This window comes from Entelurus aequoreus, linkage group LG01 (genome assembly GCF_033978785.1).
Source record: "Entelurus aequoreus isolate RoL-2023_Sb linkage group LG01, RoL_Eaeq_v1.1, whole genome shotgun sequence".
Classification (NCBI taxonomy): domain Eukaryota; kingdom Metazoa; phylum Chordata; class Actinopteri; order Syngnathiformes; family Syngnathidae; genus Entelurus; species Entelurus aequoreus.
The window spans coordinates 75169450-75191678 of record NC_084731.1 but is presented as its reverse complement, the minus strand read 5'-3'; the positions used below and the strand labels follow the sequence as shown (position 1 = coordinate 75191678).

The 22229-nt window shown below is 40.9% G+C and overlaps 3 protein-coding genes across 4 annotated transcripts in view; 2 read left to right on the top strand and 1 right to left on the bottom strand.

Moving 5' to 3' along the window:
- Window positions 1-995: 995 nt before the first annotated feature.
- rad51c (RAD51 paralog C) lies at window positions 996-4824 on the bottom strand. Of its 2 annotated transcripts, none has more exons than XM_062034229.1 (4): window positions 4673-4824; window positions 3090-3358; window positions 2227-2443; window positions 996-2152 (listed from the first exon to the last, which is right to left on the bottom strand). In XM_062034229.1, the coding sequence occupies exons 1-4, from the start codon at window positions 4709-4711 to the stop codon at window positions 1643-1645; spliced, it is 1035 nt and encodes a 344-aa protein (XP_061890213.1). In that variant the 5' UTR covers window positions 4712-4824; the 3' UTR covers window positions 996-1642. The 2 variants fall into 2 exon arrangements, with proteins under 2 accessions (XP_061890213.1, XP_061890130.1); XM_062034146.1 differs by having other exon boundaries at window positions 1000-2152; window positions 3090-3330.
- A 347-nt stretch (window positions 4825-5171) lies between these two features.
- abt1 (activator of basal transcription 1) lies at window positions 5172-13234 on the top strand. Its single transcript, XM_062058125.1, has 5 exons — window positions 5172-5256; window positions 9360-9745; window positions 9819-9994; window positions 12582-12767; window positions 12847-13234. The coding sequence occupies exons 2-5, from the start codon at window positions 9382-9384 to the stop codon at window positions 13024-13026; spliced, it is 906 nt and encodes a 301-aa protein (XP_061914109.1). The 5' UTR covers window positions 5172-5256; window positions 9360-9381; the 3' UTR covers window positions 13027-13234.
- Window positions 13235-13361: 127 nt separating this feature from the next.
- Window positions 13362-22229, top strand: part of cdk16 (cyclin dependent kinase 16) — a 29582-nt gene continuing 20714 nt past the window's right edge. Inside the window, exons 1-7 of the mRNA XM_062058112.1 lie at window positions 13362-13516; window positions 13903-14073; window positions 20746-20892; window positions 20960-21078; window positions 21149-21277; window positions 21339-21395; window positions 21465-21579. Of these exons, the coding sequence (XP_061914096.1) occupies window positions 13956-14073; window positions 20746-20892; window positions 20960-21078; window positions 21149-21277; window positions 21339-21395; window positions 21465-21579 (685 nt within the window). The 5' untranslated portion in view covers window positions 13362-13516; window positions 13903-13955. The remainder of the gene's footprint in view (window positions 13517-13902; window positions 14074-20745; window positions 20893-20959; window positions 21079-21148; window positions 21278-21338; window positions 21396-21464; window positions 21580-22229) is intronic.

The following is a 22229-nucleotide window of genomic DNA, read 5'->3' as shown; positions in this document are numbered from 1 at the left end:
GCACTTACTAAGGAGTCTTTGAAATCTAATTAGATTGATTAGTCTTTAGAGACAACTAGGACTTCCTAATTAGTCCGTAAAGACGAAAAGCACTTAGTAGAGTCTTTGGATTGATTAAAGAGCTAGCTCTATGGAGACCACTTTGACTTATGCATACATCCATCCATTTTCTACCGCTTGTCCTTGGACTTACTTAACAGTCTTTAGAGACTAGTTGGACTTTTGAAGGAGTAAGGAGAGACAAGTTGCACCTACTAAGGAGTCTTTGAAATCTAATTAGATTGATTAGTCTTTAGAGACAACTAGGACTTCCTAATTAGTCCGTAAAGACGAAAAGCACGTAGTAAGAGTCTTTGGATTGATTAAAGAGCTAGCTCTATGGAGACCACTTTGACTTATCCATACATCCATCCATTTTCTACCGCTTGTCCTTGGACTTACTTAACAGTCTTTAGAGACTAGTTGGACTTTTGAAGGAGTCAGGAGAGACAAGTTGCACCTACTAAGGAGTCTTTGTATTGACTTACTGAAGAGTTTTGGGATTGACTAAAAGAGTCTTTAGAGACAACTTGGACTTACTTAACAGTCTGTAGAGACGAGGAGCACTTCGGAAACAGTCTTTGGATTGTAAAGAGTCCACTCACTGGAGACCCCATGGACTCACTACAACTTAGATATTTCAAGACAACTTGGACTTACTAATGTGTCTTGGGTTGACTAGTCTTTGGAGACTAGTTGGACTTACTAAAGAGTCTTATGTTTGACTAAAGCGTCTTTTAGAGACCAGTTGCTTGTACTAAGAAGTCTTTGAAGACTAATTGGATAGCTTAAACATTTTTAGAGACAACTTGGACTTACTAAACAGTCTTTAGAACTAGTTGGACTTTTGAAAGAGTCAGGAGACAAGTTTCACCTACTACGGAGTCTTTGAATTGACTTACCATAGAGTTTTGGGATTGACTAAAAGAGTCTTTAGAGACAACTTGGACTTACTAAACAGTCTGTAGAGACGAGGAGCATTTCGGAAATAGTCTTTGGACTGACTAAGGAGTCCTCTCCTTGGACTCACTAAACTTAGATCTTTCAAGACAACTTGGGACTTACTCATGTGTCTTGGGGTTGACTAAAGAGTCTTTTGAGACCAGTTGGACTTACTAAAGAGTCTTACGTTTGACTTAAAGAGTCTTTTAGAGACAAGTTGCTTGTACTAAGAAGTCTTTAAAGACTAGTTGGATTGATTAAATTTTTTAGAGACAACTTGGACTTACTAAACTGTCTGTAAAGATAAGGAGCACTTCGGAAAGAGTATTTGAATGGACTAAGGAGTACACTCCTTGGAGACCACTTGGACTCACTAAACTTAGATCTTTCAAGACAACTTGGGACTTACTAATGTGTCTTGGGTTGACTAAAGAGTCTTTGGAGACCAGTTGGACTAACTGAAATCTGTAGAGACTGGTTGCACTGACTAAGTATTTTTCTTTGGATTGATTAAACGGTCTTTAGACATCAGTTTGACTTTTAATAAGGCATGGGTTTTAAAAAGTAAATACATTGTTTTTTAATGACATCTTATTCACCTTTGCAAAGAAACATGGTCTTCATCACGCCTCTCTCTGATTGGCTGAAAACAACTGCAGCTTTAGCCAGTCAACTGCATCTGTTTGCTCGAGCAGGCAGCCGACTGGTCGGGGAGCGTTCGGGGGCGTTTGCTCGGCTGCTGCTCCGATTGGTCAATGTCTCTGAAACCGTCCGAAGTGATTTGGTAGCTGACCGTGGCCTCCATGTGGTGTGGAGATTTAAAGATGGTGGCCTGCCTCTGTGAGCCCGCCCACCGCAGGAGGAGTCTCAGGGTGGGGGCGTGGCCCCAGCTCTCCCCCAGTGCGGGGACGAGCTGCGAGTGTCCACCTCGCAGCCTCGTGGTCATCTGGTTGGTCAGGACCACGGCCATGTTGTGCTTGGTCGCCATGGAGATGAGCTGCTGGGCGAGGCCGTTGAGGAGGCGTGTCCGCTGCGACAGCTCGTCGAAAAGCTGTCGGAAGGGAAAGGCCACGCTGTCAATCACGAGGAGGCGGACCTGAGGGTGAGCAGACAGGAAGTCGGGCAGCAGGTAGACCTCGGCGAGAAGCTCCACGTAGTCATGGCAGCGCACCTTAAGCACACCAAGACCAGGACATGATCACCTTGCATCACTTCCTATCAGGTGGGGAGTATGTCGCGCCGTACCAGGAAGATGTTGGACAGGATGTTGTCCACGTTAAAGGTGGTCATGGCATCCCGTTGGTCCGCGTCGTCCGCCAACATGGAGCAATGGCGGACGGCGGCGGTGGCGATGTCGACGACTCGTTGAACGACGAAGCTTCCTTCCGTGTCGATGAAGACCGCCTGACCTCCGAGACCGCCGAAGCACGCCGGCACCTGGACGTCCACCGCCAACTGCAGACTGAACACACCTGTGTCACATTTAATGTGTGTGTGTTCTTGTATTTCTACCCTTCTTGAGACAACAACAAGGAAAAGTAGCTTCCATATGAGGAGGTGTGAACAAGTTAGGACATAAATCATGGTCCCAATACAGAAAACCATTGTATCTAATTGAGAATGTCTCATTTGCACCCCTGGTGGTGAAATCTATCAAAATGAGGGTGGTCCCAAAAAGGAGAGATTTTTCAAATTGACTGTGTGTCGGTTTTAAAAGTGCTCCCCCTCTGGTCAACATATGAAATAACAAGTGTGTGTAAAAATTTAAAGTGCTTCCCCTCTGGCCAACATATGAAATAACAAGTGTGTGTAAGAAATTGAAATGTGTCCCCTTTGGCCAAAATGTATTAAAAAAAATAAAATAAATATGTATGTAGACCCATACTGTAATAACTTGAAATAAACAATGAAGATTAAAAAACAATTACAAACAAAAAAAAAGTATTCACTAAAAGCTTACCTTTGTTTATATATGTATTGTATGTATATATTATTAATGTTGTAAATACAAATCTTTATATAACTAGAAAGGGTGGTCCTAAAGAGGTAGGCATTTTTCGGAGGTCTCAAGAAGGAAACAAATACAGGAATGTGTGTGTCAGTCGCACCAAAGTTGTGTTTTTCCCACTCCCGGTGCGCCGCAGACTTCCGTGGTTTTCCCGACAGGAAGTCCTCCTCCGAGCATGCTGTCCAGCTGTGAAGAGAAGGTCACGATGCTCCTTAGCTCCTCCTCTTTCTGCAGGAGGTCAAGTGCGGTCAGAGGAGCTCCTCCTCCTCCTCCGTCAGCTCCTCCCTCTTTCCTCACAGCTTGCAGTACCTCCAGCGCCTCCCGCTGGCTGAGACCCGCCTCTGCAACAGAAATGAGTGATGGGCGATACTGCCCATTTTGTTATAGATTCGATACTACTTAAAATATATCAAGATCCCATTTTGCATGTACACTTAAGGATCATGATTGTAATCAGAATAAAAAAGAAAAACATTTTCAACAACAAACTTTGTGACAATATTCACTAAAGTCGTCCCTTGGTTCCAGACTTGCCCAGTAGGATTATTGTCTAAAAAAATTGTCAGAGCATAAAAAAAACATTTAAATATGTTTTTAAACACAATTAAAGCCCTCTAAACATGAAATAACACCCAATATGGCAGCATTGAGTGTGTTCTACTGCCTGGAGAATTCACCCGGCCACTACAACACGACTATGACGTGGAAGTATCTCATCACATCCTGGGTAATTCCTCTCGTTAGAACTGGGCTTCCAAGTACTGAAACCATGGGCGTAAGTTGTTTTGCCAAACGTTAGTCAACTTGACGTTCGCAGCTGTGACCATTAGCCATGTTGTTAGCATTGCGTGTCCCATGCCGTCATTCAACATCGCTCGGGACAAAAGCTAACGATGTTGAAGATGAAGCGCATTAACAAAGTTCCTCTCCACTGCTGATAGCAGTCTTGTTAGCATTAAGTGGCGCGCCGAGTCCCGTTGAGTACGAGTACGTCTCGCCCTTTGACATTTCTCACATCAACGGCTCACCCATGTGTGGATGTGTTATTGATGAGGCAGGATTTGATTAGCCGCTATGTTGTTGTTGTTAGCATTGTTTAGCCTTAACCCAGTTGGTTAATATATTCATTGATCAACACAACATAATAATAGAACATGAGACAAATACTGTACTGTAATTAGAAATGGGTACCGAATTAGATACTTTTCTGGCACAGACTGAATCCTGCCGGTCACGTAAAATCCAACGGTGCCATGTTTTGGTACCTGGGTCGCTCAGCCAAACTACTTCTAGGTAATGTAGCACTTTTTAATGCCGACAAAGAGACTGACTAAAAAAATATGCTCCAACGTAAGTTAAGTAAGGCTCCACTTTTCAGCAAATGCGCTAGCTTGATGATAATATACATTGGCTTTGCTAAAGTCATGCTACTGATTAGCATTAACGATCTCAACTTTTTAATATCAACACCTTCAAATTTGAAAAACTACAACTAAGATGCACGTAATTAGTACAGTACTTACAGTGTTAACACTTTGTGGGGTGCAACATGAGACAGCAACACACCATAAACTACTGAATGCCACAGCACAAATGCTGTGTGTATGGTTGTGCGTTGTTATGACATACTTGTTGTCTAGCTACTGTAGCCACGCAAAAAACGAGTAAAAAAAAAAAGGTTACCTCGACTAAGGTTGAGCGCCGTGACCGCTGCGACATCATTAAGAATCTGAAAGCCCGCGTTGAGCAGTTTCACCTTGACGCTGGGACTCAGCGGCAGACTGGACACTGGCCTCTGCATGTCTGTCTGCTAGCACTGCCGCTCCGGAAGTCCCGCCTCCCGGCCCGCTTTGCTACATATTCCTACCAAAATAAGACCTTCCTGATACCAAAATAAATATAATAAACATCCATCCATTTTCTACCGCTTGTTCTTTTCTGTGTCGCAGGGGGTGCTGAAGCCTATATCAGCTGCATTCGGGCGGAAGGCGGGTTACACCCTAATAAACATCAATGTGGTAATTCCCCACTGTGGGATGAATAAAGTCTATCTTATAAATTGTACATTTTGGAAGGCTTTACTTCAATCAGTCGTGTTTTTTGTGTATTACGAAATAGCCATGAGTTCCTAGACGAAATGAAGGATAAACACGCTCTTATTTTGGAAGCAACACCAAGAAGTGCAAATATGTTCTAAACGGAAGTGCGTCTCGATTCATTTCGTCATCAACACGCGACTTTCGAGCACGCAGACGAGTGTTTTCTCGGTGAGATTCTTAAATATTCTTCGTATTTAGCGGTGTACAAACACTCGTGTAAATGTAACAGCGGTATAAATGTAGTGTCATCATTTTTATACAAATATTGATATAATTCCAAGCTCTGCTTTTTAGTTCTACCGTATCGTGTTGAAAGTTTCCCTAAAAACAACGTCAAGTAAGACGTTCTTTCTCTTCTCTGGACATTTTATACGGCAGTGAAAAACATTAGTTTTAAGTGAGCATTTCAGTAATATTCTATTATCATTTTTATATACATTCATTTATTTTTATTATCATATGTTGTTGCATCATACTAGATGCTAGGGATGTAACGATATAATATACCATGAATTGATTTACGTGGACCCCGACTTAAACAAGTTGAAAAACTTATTCGGGTGTTACCATTTAGAGGTCTATTGTACGGAATATGTACTGTGCAATCTAATAATAAAAGTTTCAATCAATCAAAAAATCACGGTACGATGTTTTCACGGTATTAAGGCCATGGTACGATATTATTGTGGTATCGACCCAAAAAAGGCTTGGTAAAAATGCCATAGTGTGTAAAATGAAGTGGCAGGAATATAACACAAACATAATGCTCAAATGTTCTAATCATATTTTTTTTATTATACTAATACATATTTCAAGTTCAACGAATAGTGCTGCAACATCCACTGTTACAAGAAAATAGTCACAATACCAAAACTTACAGTTGAGTGTCTTTAAAGTGACCATGTAAATATCCAGTGTGACTAGTGAAAAACAATAAATAGTTTGTCTTTCAACGTTTACTTTATAAGTGTCCTCTGCAGTGGACATTTTTTCATATCATTTTGGAAAATGCTGTTCCTCAGACAAGTTAACTGACAATTTTACCTTTAGGGAAAAGCGCTATATAAATATAATTCACTTCACTAATAATGTAAATACCTCACTGGCTTAAATATATGTTTCTCTGGTGATGGTTTATGAAGTAGCTTCTTATAATACTCGTATTCCTCCACGGCGGTGACCGGCTTGATGTCGGTTTGGAAACGCTCGTGACAAAGGTAGCGCGCTTTGCTTTGCAGTACGCAGACTTAATTACCTCCGCCAAATAGGTTCTGTTTTCACCAGGATTTGTTTGTCTGTTTTTAAGCAACATAACTCGAAAAGTTATGGACAGATTTTGATGAAATGTCCAAACTCCGAACACACTTCTCCCGAAAGCTTCCTCTTTTTCTCCCCTTTACGGCGCTACCGTGCTGTGCAGAGTATTTTGGTAGATGTAGTTTATTTTCAGACGGGCCAACGCAAAAGTGCAAGAAAAAAAACTACGCCCACCGAGGTTTCGTTTGATATGGTCACGGCATTATTGCGAGGATTTTGAAACCGGCATCAACAATACGTTACATCAAAACAAACTTTATTTATAAAGCGCTTTTCATACATTAAAGAAATGCAACGCAAAGTGCTTTACAAAGTTAAAAACAATACCCCGATGACCCATATCCCCCATTATCACATACGTACGCACGCACACAGATACCAAACACAAACATACACACATACTGTAGGCAGGCCTCGAATTTGAACTTTTTAAGGTCAAGGCAAGTGTTTCCTTAAAGGACGGCTCATATTTTAGGGCACCGAGGCAAGTGAGGAGGGCACCAAGGCAAACATTATTTTCTTTCTTTAATGTATGAGATCTAGGGCTGCCAATTATGGCCAAAGTAATAATTAGGATTATTGTTATCAATATTGAAATCATGATTACTGATTGTTAAGTAAAGCAGTGTTTGGCTGTGAACGTAATACCATCATGTCATTTGTAATGTCTAATAAAAAGACTATAGATAAACATTATCCATATATTTATAGACAAATATTAGTTTTTCAACTTGTCAGCTTTTTGTCATTACATGATGCCTTTGTCTCTATGTTTACATTTTGATAGAGAGAGCTTTTATTTTTTTTAAGTTATGTACATTTATATGTACATGTATATGCTGTACAAGGACAGATCCATTAAGAGTTTGAGCAGAAATATGTCATATAGGAATTAACTATACACAATAAAACATTAACAAAATGATGTGTCACATGAATGTTTTTGAAGTAACACCTAAGTGACATGAAAAAAACACAATGTAAAAAAAAACCCTGAGGTTTACTTTTTGATATCAAAATAAAACACAAAGCAGTTTGGCTAATGAAGATTAAGTCGAATAAACAAGCTTTGGTCTTCTCCAACGCCTCCCTACTATTTCAGTACAACAGTTTGTTAAAGTTAAAGTACCAATGATTGTCACACACGCACTAGGTGTGGCGAAATTTGTCCTCAGCATTTGACCCATCCCCTTGTTCACCCCCTGGGAGGTGAGGGGAGCAGTGGGCAGCAGCAGTGCCGCGCCGGGAATCATTTTTGGTGAGTTTGGCCAATAAAAAAAACCCCGGAGTGACACCTCTCACATCGAATAAACAATCTTCACAGCCCGTGTTCAATTTGATGATATGACAAAACATTTTAGCCAATATTGATTTCATTTCAACAGTGATACAGTTAGCAGTTAAATAAAAGAGTGAACATCCCAGTCAACAAAGTAAAGACTTTATAAAGAAGTTGTGACTACGTTCCCAACACATCGCCGGCTGCAAAACATCAAATAGTTTTCTCCTTCGCTGTATACTTTTAGTGTGGGGACAAGTGTCTCCAATATTGTCCACACCTGTCTCCATCTAAACACAGCAGTGCGCTCTTAAACGCATGGCGGGAAGCGAGGGAAAATGACGTTAAACCAAGCGCTTGGCTCCGTTTACTCCGAGGAGAAATTTCCGCAGCAAAGTTGGTGTCGTTGGTCCGCCATGATTATCCAGCCAAACACCACTAGTGCGCATGCACCTGACTTCGTGTTGCCGAAAATGCATTAATAAATGAAGTTTTTTTTCAATTAAAACATTTAAACGGTATTATTAACCGTCGGGAATTATCGCAAATTATCATTATACCGTTACATTCCTTGTCCATTAACAAGTAAAAAGCCAAGGGCATTCACAGCATATTCTTGCCGCAGATGTTGGTACATTTTTTGGGCATTACGGCAAATGACGAGGGCGGTTGCGGCACTTGCCGTGGCTGCCGCGGTAAAATTTGAGCGCTGCATATGCAACTATATGGACAAATGATTGCATGGTTGAGTACAGAGGAGACATGTGAGTAAACACTATCACAGGAGCCATCTGCACCAGGAGGTAATCAGACCATGGCCACCAGGACGCTGACACAAAAGCGCCCCCACGAACACAACCGATAACCCCTGAGGTAGATGGCTAATTTGAGGAACGTTGGGAAAAAAAACAAAAAACTTGTAAAATAATAAGAACCATGAGTACAGATGAATAATGAAATACAAGTTAAAATAATTAATATCAGGTAAAAGCCAAATCAAAAAGGTGGGTCTTAAGCCTGCTCTTAAAAACATGAACGTTCTCCGCATCGCTACATCCCTACTATTTCTGGGCTGCAAGGTGCGACAAATTTCCTCGCAAATGAGCCTAAAATACACCTTGCGACTTGAAAAAAACCCAACCTGTCGCACATGTGCGAATAAGGATTTCAAGCCTTTCATCGCAGTTTGCTCTTGAAAAAAATCCATCCAAATTTAAACAAACTAAAGTAACATTTTTGCCCATCTTTAGTGCATGTTTGAAATAAACTTAAACCATAACCAAATGGACAAGTGATTGATGCGGAAATGTCACTCATGACTCTGTAGGGCTGGGCGATATGGACCAAAACTGATACGGCGGTACTTTTAGTTTTAATATCGGTATCTGACAATTTTCTTCTGTGCTACTAATTTTTTTGACATAGTAGCACCTGTGCTACTAGCTAAGCATACAGCGCTGCATATGCCTATTTTGATTAAACTGTTTGTATTTTAACCATGTGAAGCACTTTGTGAGCGCTCCCTGTAAGAAATGCTGTATAAATAAAATTGATTTAAGTGCCGTGACTTTGCTGCCTACTATAAAAAAAATACAAGAGATTTAAACGGATAAGATAATCACACTTAAGTGTTTCGTAACTGTCATCGGTTATAATAGTCTGCTTTGATTTGCAGCGAACAGACAGGATAAAGGAAGATGCCAGCTCAGGAGGAAGAGGAGGATAGAAGGTCGACAACTCATGAGGAAGAGGAGGACAGAAGGTCGACAACTCAGGAGGAAGAGGAGGACAGAAGGTCGACAACTGAAGAGGAAGAGGAGGACAGGAAGCAGACTGTTGAGGAGGAAGAGGAGGACACAATCAGAGATGATGGCGATGCAGTAGAAATAAAGCAGAAAAAGAGAACTCTTAAAGGGGCAGCACTGACTTCTTCCTCAGACAGGAAGTGTGTTCCAGGGATTTTGTACCTGGGTCACATTCCTCCGAGATTCCGGCCTAAACACCTGAGGAACCTGATGTCCGTCTACGGCGAGATTGGACGGGTTTTCCTGCAACCCGAAGGCAAGCGCAAACACGAGGCAATGATGCGTATGTCCTGACGATGGCGTGTACGTGACACCATGTTGTGTTGCAGACGGCGAGGTCAAGAAGCGGAAGAGGAAGGCTGGGTCAAGGAGGTGCGACTTCACAGAGGGCTGGGTTGAGTTTCGGGACAAACGCGTGGCCAAGCGAGTGGCGGCGTCTCTCCACAACACTCCCATGGCCACAAGGAAACGCCAGACATTCACGTCAGACCTGTGGTGCATCAAGGTACTATTCTGCCCGGCAACTAGAGGTCCGACTAGATTCGGTATAAATAAAAAAAAGAGTAAATACCGGGGTAATATTGCCAATACTTTTTACTTACCGTATTTTCCGATCAATATGGCGCACCGAATTATAAGGCGCACTGCCAATGAATGGTCTATTTTTGATCTTTTTTCATATATAAGGTGCACCGGATTATAGGGCGCATAAAGGAGTCATATTATTATTTTTTTGTAAATGTAAAAGACTTCCTTGTGGTCTACATAACATGTAATGGTGGTTCTTTGGTCAAAATGTTGCATAGATGATGTTTTACAGATGATCTTCAAGCCGCTTTCTGACAGTCGCTTCAGAATGCCCCGTTTTGTGGGCGGTCTTATTTACGTGGCTCACCTTCGGCATCTTTGTTGTAGCGGTGTAGCGTGCACGGATGGGAGTGGAAGAGATCAAAAGATGGAGCTTACTGTTTTAATGACATTCAGACTTTACTTCAATCAATAACGGAGCAGCATCTCCTCTTTCGGAAACAACAACACCACATGTGTCTCGTGAAAAACCGTCCGACCGGAACTCTAATAAGTAAAGTTTCTTGGGTGAATAATGTAAACTCACTACACCAGTATGTTTTAGCGCTTTCATGGCGAGTTCACTGACAGATATAAGTAAGAACTTACACTACTTTATATTAGAAATGGCAACAGTGGAGAACGAATGTCCCATAACAAGAAGATAGAGAAAAAGAAGACAATTATCAACTATAGCGCCTCCACGGACTACAAAGGCGGACGTGCGCAATTATTCAGGACTTTTTCAGATCCCAAATACAGATCAGCAGGTACCAGAAGGTAAGAAACGTTGCTTTTGCATAATATTGCGAAACAAAACGCCAGATAATGTCTTACCTTATACACACACCATAATAATACTCTTATGTTAGCCCGTATGTGGGCTCTGTACCGAGGATGTCGTTGTGGCTTGTACAGCCCTTTGAGACACTTGTGATTTAGGGCTATATAAATAAACATTGATTGATTGATTGATTGATGTTGACGCTTATCAAGCGGTGTGGCTTCATAGCTCACCAAAGTCGTACTAAAACATTTTGATAGATTTTTGAGCGCCGTGTGTAATGTTCTATATTTTCAATGGAACATATAAAATGTTGGTGTTTACTTGAGTCATATTGCCATCATATTGCAGTCTTTACGTATGTCTTATGTTTGACTGCCATCTACTGGTCACACTTATCATTACACCATGTACCAAATAAAATTGCTTCGAGGTCGGTAAGCAAAACCAGAATTATTCCATATATTAGGCGCACCGGCTTATAAGGTGCACTGTCGAGTTATGAGGAAAAAAAGGATTTTAAGTGCGCCTTATAGTCCGTAAAATACGGTAAATGTTTATAGCGGGGTAATGGTATTTTAGCGGGGTAATGGGACGGTGTGGCGAAGTTGGTAGAGTGGCTGTGGCAGCAATCGGAGTGTTGCTGGTTACTGGGGTTCAATTCCCACCTTCTACCTTCCTAGTCACGTCCGTTGTGTCCTTGGGCAAGACACTTCACCCTTTGCCTCTGATGGCTGCTGGTTAGCGCCTTGCATGGCAGCTCCCGCCATCAGTGTGTGAATGGGTAAATGTGGAAATACTGTCAAAGCGCTTTGAGTACCTTGAAGGTAGAAAAGCGCTATACAAGTATAACCCATTAATGGTATTTTTTAATTTAAAAAAAAAAATGTTTATTGTCATAACAAAATACAATCATGTGTGCTTACGGACTATTGATGTATAATGTAGGAACCTGAAATATTAATAACAGAAAGAAACAACCCTTGTGTGCGGATGAGTGTAAATGGGGGAGGGAGTTTTTTTGGGTTGGTGCACTAATTGTAAGTGTATCTTGTGTTTTTTATGTTGATTTAATAAAAAAATACATTTTTTATTTATTTATTTCTTGTGTGGCCCGGTACCAATCGATCCATGGACCGGTACCGGGCCGCGGCCCGGTGGTTGGGGACCACTGATGTAGACCACAAGGAAGTATTTTACATTTAGAAAAAAATTATAATAATATGACTCCTTTAATGCGCCCTATAATCCGGTGTACCTTATATATGAAAAAAAGATAAAAAACAGTCCATTTATCGGCAGTGCGCCTTATAATCCGGTGCGCCCTATGGTCTGGAAAATACGGTACGTTAACGGTCAGCCTGCTAACCTTTTTGGCAAATTTTGTAACTCTTTTCCCCCAGAGTCCTATAACTCGGTACTTGATAAATGTTAAAATGCTACTCTGCTATCCTTTTTGTCAACTTTTTGAACTGTTTACCCCTGAGTCCTATAACTTAGTACTTGATAAATGTTAACTGTTAGCATGCTGACGTTAGCATGCTAACCTTTTTGGCAAATTTTGTAACTGTTTTCCCCAGAGTCCTATAACTTGGTACTTGACATATGTTAACTGTTAGCATGCTTACTCTTTTAGCGAATGTTGTAACCGTTTACTCCAAAGTCATCCAACTTGGTACTTGACATATGCTAACTGTTAGCATTCAGTAACAGAGGTGTGATGAAGACTTTGGTGTCGCAGTACCTGCACAGGTTCCAATGGACTCACCTGAGCGAGCGTCTGGCCTACGAGCAGATGGTTCTAAAGCAGCGCCTGCGGACTGAAGTGTCGCAGGCCAAGAGGGAAACCAACTTCTACCTGGACACCGTGGACAAGAGCGCTCATATGGACAAAGTGAGGAAGAGAAAGAAGGATGACGCACAGCAGGTAAGCTTGTCTATAATTCCATCCGCGCATGTAACGTGTGTAGGGAGGAGATCAAAAAGACAACATTTGTTCTCGCCAGGTGGAGGAGCGCACCTGGGACTTCACACAGCGACAAACAGAGGAGGAGATCCAGAAGAAGAAGAAGAAACGAAAAGACGCAATTAGCCAGAAGCAGCAGGACAAGGACCGCCTCCACCAGCACAAGAGCCAATCAAATGTCTCCTTGCTGGCAAAGATTTTTAACAGCCATCAGCCTTAGCATCTTTCTGTACAATAAATACTCCTGTCAGTTTGACTTACACAGGCTTTTATTTTGAAGAGCAGTGGACTATATGAACCTCCTGTAGGGGGCAACAGTGAGTTTGCGACATAAAGTCACGTGCCGTCAGATTATGTTGCTGGAAGGACAAGAATATATTTCTCTTGGCTGTAAAGATACAAAGTGTAGGGAAAAATAAAATAATTTTTTTTTAATGAAAAAACAAATAACATTCTACCATACATTTGTTGAACATTGTCGATGTTCGTCGTGAATTTGTCACACGTTGACAAATTCCTTTGAAATCGTTTTTTGAAGTGTTCCTTTGAAAGATGCGCGAGGGGGGGAGGCGGAGGGGGCGTGTTGTGACGTCACGGATGTGCGGAAAAGCAACATGGCGGCGGATTACTGGGAGCGAGAAGAATCCTCCACGCCAACACGCTGAACCGAGCCAAAGATAAGCCAGGTGACACCGGGGCTAAGCCTCTCGGTGAGTAACCCCGGCCGTGTTCACGTTTGATACCGCATACGCCTCAAAAGTACGTTCGCCGAGCGGCTCTTCCTCCGCCTTTCCATTGGGAACACACGCCGTGCAGCAAGTAGACGGCCCCCGCGCCCCCTCCCCAAAACATAGTCACGCCCGGAAGAGGCACTAGGAAGTGAGCATACTTGCGAACTGCTAGAAACTAGCATGTTATTTGTTAGCTTTTTGCTCTTAGCATGATATTGTGAACGTCAGCGCTTACCACGTTTATTGGTTAGCTAGATATTATTAGCAGTGTGTTGTCAATAGCAGCATAACACACATAGGTGACATATGAATTGACGTCGATGGACCCCCCCCAGTTCCCGCGTGTGACTTGTGTACCTGTTCAGGTGTGCTTTCCACACTGGCTGCCCCGCCCCCCTCAGCTTCGCGCCCCCCCCTCATGGAGAGGATGAGGAAGATCAAGCGTCAACTCTCTCTCACCCTGGGGAGGGGAGGGGCTGGGGGAGGAGACAGGACGCTGAGCGACCACCAGGAAGTGACGTCACACAGCGATTCAGGTAAGGACATTTTTGTCAAACGGAACACGTCCATATTTATACTTGCCAACCCTCTCGATTTTCCCGGGAAAGTCCTGAATTTCAGTGCCCATCCCGAAAATCTCCCGGGGCAACCATTCTCACAAATTTCTCCCGATTTCCACCCGGACAACAATATTGGGGGCGTGCCTTTAGCGTCCTCTCTCACCTGAAACCTTCACCCTTTAACGGCCGCATGCTGTCCTCAGTCACGTCCGCTTTACCTCCATATAAACAGCGTGCCGGCCCAGTCACATAACATCTGCGGCTTTTGGAACTCAGTGCACACACAACAACAACCTATCTGGATTCGATAAGAGATTCGATAAGGAATTGGTTCGGTAAGAGGATTCGCTAATGGCATCGACATCGATAATTTCTTAACAAACATCATCCCTATCCTTCACTGGGCGCCGTTTCCGGCCGGACAATAATAACGGTTACACCTCGAAGTCAAGCGCGGCAATCAGAACAGAAGAAGAAGGAGACGAAGCAGAAGAAAAGACATGGCGACGACGAGTAAGAAGAAGTACGCTTGCAAGTTCCAAAATGATTGGAAAAAATAATTTCAGTTCATCCAGGACAGCTCGAAGGGAAAGGGGTATGCTGCCTGCAAATTTTGTAGATCGGACTTCTCCATTGAACACGGTGGCCGAACGGATATAGTCACTCATTATTCATGAGTGACTATATATATATATATATATTAGGGCTGCAACTAACGATTAATTTGATAATCGATTAATCTGTCGATTATTACTTAGATTAATAATAGGATAAAAGAGACAAACTACATTTCTATCCTTTCCAGTATTTTATTGAAAAAAACAAGCATACTGGCACCATGTTGTGGACATTGGGGGTGCAGCATACACCAATAATAACACAGAAATGTAACTCATCAGATCAGAACTGAATCAGATATCGTACATGTTTCTGTTGTGAATAATAAAGGATTCATTTTAGGCTGCCTCTGAATAATAGCATGAAATATTCCAGCACCTTCATAACGTTTAGTTATACTAAAGCGTCACTCAAATCTAAATAGATTTATATAGCTTTATCGGCCCGGCTACATTGATCCATTATGAAACCAACCTGAGATATTTCTGTCCGTTACGTTTATTTCGAAATTGGTAACCGTGCGTTTTCTATCTCAAAACGGAGTCAAATGTGCCAGAGACACATTATCAGCCCCGCGTTGCAACAAAGGCATAACTTTAAAGTTACTCACAAAAAAGCTGAACTCATGAATGCTTGTTGCCACTATGGACTTAAAAAGTTACGTACTGTGAGTTCCTCCCTTCATCCATGGCTCCAACATGTTTCCTTTTCAGGTGCTCTTGAAGCAATGTTGTACTTCCGTGCCATTTTGCAGAAAACGGTGTTCTTTGAAGTCTTTAAAGTAAAGTGTTCCCACACTTTTGACGACTTAGGTCGTACACTTTTCTCCATTGAAGCAATAACCTCAAGATGTTTCTCCGCTAAACTATCGGTAGTGTTTTCCTGCGCCATTTTTCGAATGTTTCCAGCAAAGGAGATGGCGTCGTCACTTGAGCTGCACATGACACATCATTGGCTAGCTTACACCATCTCATGAGACGTAGCCTCACCGCCGCTCTGGCGCTGTTTTGTACTGTTTTTGTACTTATTTTGATTATTGTTTCTCAGCTGTTTATAAATGTTGCAGTTTATAAATAAAGGTTTATAAAACAAAAAAAAAACAACAAAAAAATTACCAAAAAAAAAATAATAATAAAAAAAAGCCTCCGCGCATGCGCATAGCATAGTTCCAACGAATCGATGAATAAATTAATCGCCAACTATTTTGATAATCCATTTTAATCGATTTAATCGATTAGTTGTTGCAGCCCTAATATATATATATATATATATATATATATATATATGTTTACGTATATATATACATATATATATATATATATATATATATATATATATATATATATATATATATATATATATATATATATATATATATATATATATATATATATATATATATATATATATATATATGTTTACGTATATATATACATATATAGCTGTAATTCACTGAAATTCAAGTATTTCTTTTATTTATATATATATATATATATATATAATAAAATAAATACTTGAATTTCAGTGAATTACAGCTATATGTATATAGCTGTAATTCACTGAAATTCAAGTATTTATTTTATTATATATATATACATAAATAAAATAAATACTTTTATTTATATATATATTCAAGTATTTTATTATATATATAAATATATATAATAAAATACTTGAATATATATATAAATAAAAGTATTTATTTTATTTATATATATATGTCTTGTATTTATATGTGTATGTATATATATATATATATATATATATATATATATATATATATATATATAATAAAATAAATATTTGAATTTCAGTGAATTACATCTCTCTCTCTCTCTCTCTCTCTCTCTCTCTCTCTCTCTCTCTCTCTCTCTCTCCAAAAATAGTACAATGTACCGTATTTTCCGGGCTATGGTGCGCTCCGGTATTTAAGGTGCACCCACCGAATTTCAGAAGAAATAAATATGTTTACATATAATAGCCGCACCGGTCCCATAAGCTGCAGATATATACCAGTACGAAATACCTTAAAGGCCTACTGAAACCCACTACTACCGACCACGCAGTCTGATAGTTTATATATCAATGATGAAATCTTAACATTGCAACACATGCCAATACGGCCGGGTTAACTTATAAAGTGCAATTTTAAATTTCCCGGGAAACTTCCGCTTGAAAACGTCTATGTATGATGACGTATGCGCGTGACGTCATGACGGCAACGGAAGTATTCGGACCCAATGTGTCACCATACAAACTGCTCTGTTTTCATCTAAAAATTCCACAGTATTCTGGACATCTGTGTTGGTGAATCTTTTGCAATTTGTTTAATGGACAATGGAGACTGCAAAGAAGAAAGTTGTAGGTGCGATCGGTGTATTAGCGGCGGACTACAGCAACACCAACACCAGGAGGTTGTGTTGTGTTTGAGCTGGATAGCATACGCGCTACCGTGAGTACAGCTTTGGCTTCCAAACATTTGATCGCTTGCCCGTACGTGCGTGTCGCTATGTGCATGTCACGTACGTAACTTTGGGGAAATATATGTTTCTTGCCGACTCTGATGGCGGCCGGGGTGTCTTCGAAAGCTACAACGCCCGCCGCTGCTCCGTAGCTAAGTTAGCTTCAATTGTTAAGCTTCGCCAAGCTGGAAATTATTAACCGTGTATTTACATGTTCATGGTTTAATAGTATTGTTGATCTTCTGTCTATCCTTCCAGTCAGGGTTTTTAAAAATTTTGTTTCCATCTGCATTTGAGCCTGATGCTATCATGTTAGCTTCGTAGCTAAAGAGCTTCACCGATGTATTGTCGTGGAGATAAAACTCACTGTGAATGTCCATTTCGCGTTCTTGACTCTCATTTTCAAGAGGATATAGTATCCGAGGTGGTTTAAAATACAAATCCGTGATCCACAATAGAAAAATGAGAGAGTGTGGAATCCATTGAGCCCTTGTACCTAAGTTACGGTCAGAGCGAAAAAAGATACACCCTGCACTACACTCTAGTCCTTCACTCTAACGTACCTCATCCACGAATCTTTCATCCTCGCTCAAATTAATGGGGTAATCGTCGCTTTCTCGGTCCAAATCTCTCTCGCTCCATTGTTAACAACAGGGAATTGTGAGGATTCCTTCCTCCTGTGACGTCACGCTACTTCCGGTATAGGCAAGGCTTTTTTTAATCAGCGACCAAACGTTGCAAACTTTATCGTCGTCGTTCTATACTAAATCCTTTCAGCAAAAATATGGCAATATCGCGAAATGATCAAGTATGACGCATAGAATGGATCTGCTATTCCCGTTTAAATAAAAAAAAATAATTTCAGTAGGCCTTTAATTGTTTCCAAACGGTCAACAATCAAGCAAAACAGAAGCCATCGCCATGGACCCACTAGCTACGCAAGCTAGCTCTCCAATCAGCTAAACAGACCCAATAACTCCATGGTGACGTTTTGGTGAGTTTACTGCGGAATTTGTGAAACTGAAACAATACAAAAAGAATGCCACTATAAGTTAGCAATACTAACAGACACTCGTAAACGTGTTAGCATATTAGATCATGCTAACAGGCTAGCTTGATTACATTACGATAGCACGTACAAATATGCGTGAATACACTCCTACAGACATCATACATGGGACGGTTTAGTAAGGAAGAATGTTTTAGTTATATTGTAAAACTTACAAACGTTGCATGTAGTGATGAATGAAGAATCCATACGAGTAAAAACGCTATGGACAAATATTTCCGGTTCAAGGAACGAAACAAGAAGTACATTTTAAACTCCTAAGCACGTGCAGTGAGCGAGCTCCTCCAAAAGATGGCGCCATAGCACAAACAATAACACACCTTTTCAGTGTCTGTCGGTGTACTGTACATTATGGCCTACCGTTAGCAGGCCATAATGTTTTATAGGGCGCGGGATATAAAGCGTGGGAAAAAAGTAGCGGCTTATATTCCGGTGAATACAGTATATATATTTTTTGCAAAGTACTAGAAAATAAAATTTTGGTTGAAATGTCGTGTAAATGCTGAAGAGTCAAAGCCAGACTGAAATGCTAACAGTTAGCACGCTGGCCAGAGAGCGTCATGTAACCAAAAAAATTGCAAAATGACTTTAAACAGCTAACAAGCAAAAAATAGCATGCTTACAGTTAGCATTAGTGAAATACCAAAATATGACATTGAGGTGTATACCTGATAAATAAGCTTTAAAAAAGCAAAAATGTTAATACTAGCATGCTAAAATGCTAACTGTAACGTGCGTCAAGTAGCAAAATATATTACTCTGAGGTGCGTAATTTGTTTAAAATGCTAGCCTGCTACGTTAGCATGCATCAATACAAAAATATGACTGAAGTCTACGCCTACAAAATTTGCTTTAAAAAAAAGCTAGCATATTAAAGTTATCATGCTAACAGGTATCATTCGTCAAGTAACAACATATTTGACACTGAGGTGTATTCCTGCAAAATTTGCAAAAAAAGCTAGCATGCTAATAGTATTATGCTAACAAGCAAAAAATAGTATGATTACAGTTAGCATTAGTGAAATACCAAAAATGTCATTGAGGTGTATACTTGATAAATTAGCTTTAAAAGCTATCATGCTGTTAAAATGCTAACTGTAACCTGCGTCAAGTAGCAAAATATATTACCCTGAGGTGTGTTATTTGTTTAAATTGTTTCAATTGCTAGCCTGCTAACTTTATTTACCAAAATATGAATGAAGGCTATACCTCCATAATTACCTAAAAAAAAAAAAGCTAGCATATTAAAGTTAGCATGTTAACAGATATCATTCTTCAAGTATCAACATATTTGATGCTGAGGTATATTCCTGCAAAATTTGCAAAAAAGCTAGCATGCTAACGTTACAATGCATCAAGTACCAAAATATGACTGAAGTTTATACCTACAAAATTAGCTTAAAAAAAAGCTAGCCCATTAAAGCTAGCATGCTAACAGGCATCATTCATCAAGTAAAAATAATAATAATAATAATAATAATAGATTTTATTTGTAAAAAGCACTTTACATTGAGCAAACAACCTCAAAGTGCTACAGGGTCTCAAAATAAAAAGATAATAAAAAAAATAAAAACCAGAACAGCCAAATAGCTAAAACTAGTATGCATATATCTAAAAAAAAAAAGGCCTTTCCAAAAAGAAGGGTTTTTAAGCCTTTTTTAAAAGCATCTACAGTATGTGGTGCCCTCAGGTGGTCAGGGAGAGTGTTCCACAGACTGGGAGCGGCGGAGCAGAAAGCCCGGTCTCCCATTGTTCGTAGCTTTATCCTCAGAGGTTGGAGGAGGTTAGCCTTTCCGGAGCAGAGGTGTCGTGTGGAGGATTTGGGGGTGAGTAGTTCTTTGAGGTAGAGGGGGGGCATTTCCATGGAGGCACTGGTGAGTTAGTAGGGAGACTTTGAATTCAAGCCTGAGTGGAACAGGAAGCCAGTGAAGGGATTTGAGAGTTGGTGTGATAAGGTCATATTTCCGCACTCTCATCAGGATCCTAGCAGCACTATTCTGTATGTATTGCAGCTTCTGGATGTTTTTGCTGGGGATTCCAACAAGAAGTGCGTTGCAGTAGTCAACATATTTTGATGTTGAGGTGTATTTCTGCAAAATTTGAAAAAAAGCTAGCATGCTAACGTTAGCATGCATCAAGTATCAAAATATGACTGAAGTCTATACTTCCATAATTAGCTAAAAAAGCTAGCATAATAAAGTTAGCACGTTAACATGTATCATTCGTCAAGTAACTACATATTTGATGCTGAGGGGTATTTCTGCAAAATTTGCAAAAAAGCTAGCATGCTAACGTCAGCACATCAAGTACCAAAATATGACCAAAGTTTATACCGCCCTAATTGGCTTCATAAAGCTAGCATATTAAAGTTAGCATGCTAATATTAGAATGCTAACGATAAAAATTAAAAAAAATAGCTACGGGCTGCACTTTGGACACCCCTGGTGTAGCGCTAAGATTGTCTATTTCTCTTCCCTGATTGGCTGTTCCCACTGACAGAGGCAGGCGGCCATCGCCCTTCAACAGGGGGAGTCAAAATCCGAGGGTCGTCTTCATCCGTTCAGTCTCTCCTCCAGTCATACAGTCGCAGACCTCGCGGTCTGGGACGCAGTCTGAGCTCGTACTTGAACCACAGCAGCCGACTGGGTAGGCACACCGCAAACGTTGTCGCGCCCCCGGGAGTGTCCTCACAACTCCGTCCGTGTCCGCGCAGAGATCGTCCACGAGGACGTCAAGATGAGCTCCGACGGCGAAAACGAGCCCACGTCCTCCTCGGACGACGTTCAAAGTCCAGTTCGAGTGAGAATGAGGACCAAGAAGATCTCCAGCGAGGTGCGTGCACACGCTAGAACAGTTCAGGTTGTGACATGGTGTAGTAAGTACACCACCGCCTGTCTTTCAGGACATCAACAAACGCTTGTCCTTGCCGGCGGACATCCGTCTTCCAGACGGTTATCTGGAGAAGTGCAATGTGATTGGCCCAGCTCTGTTTGAACAGCCAATCAGCCGGCGGCTGCGCAGAGTGTCCCTGGTACGTCTGCCCGCACGATATTGAATGGCGATATTTTAACAATGGCGTCTTCTGCGTGCAGTCAGAGATCGGCTTCGGCAAACTGGAGACGTACGTCAAACTGGACAAGCTGGGAGAGGTTGGTATCAGCCTGTCTGTTTATCACCTGTGCACCGGTCTCATCTGTGTGTGGGCGTGTTTTACCCAGGGTACGTACGCCACAGTGTACAAAGGACGCAGCAAGCTGACGGACAACTTGGTGGCTTTGAAGGAAATCCGTCTGGAACATGAAGAAGGAGCTCCGTGTACGGCCATCAGAGAAGGTGATAGTTGTTTTGGAGTAATAAAACGCGTGTGAATTAGGCTGCAACAGTTGAATTCATCTTTGGGGATATTAACTAGGGATCGACCGATCATCAGCGCCAATATTTGGCATTTTAATGTACTGTATATGATAATAGCTTCAATATAGAGGCAACTTGTTTTTCCACTCTACTGCTACTTTAAAAAAACAACTTAAAGCCTTGTCCAGCTGTTCAGTGACATATACTATTCATGTTTAATTCACTTTTACTGCAAACGAATATTGGCTCCAAATATCACTTATCGGCCTCCTTGACTAGGAATAATCAATAAAAAACATATTGGTCCATCTCTAATATTGACATTTAAAAAGCAGGCTCTGCCTCATATCAAATCAAGCACTTTCACAGCCTGCAAGGTAGATTATTGCAATTTATTGTGTTGCAACTTGAGACAAGAATATGTTGGTAGAGGGTCTTAAAATGACAAACTCGCACAGCCCTATTGTTTATAGATTCTGACAGCCGAGCTGAGCCCAGGAGATAAAGCCTTGGAGATGAAACTGAGCCGGGAGCTCTCACGCTTACACCTCCTTTCTTTACTTCCTCAAACATAGTCTTAAGTTCTATTTCCTTCAGCAAGCATTTCCAGTGCGTCCGTCTCTTATTTT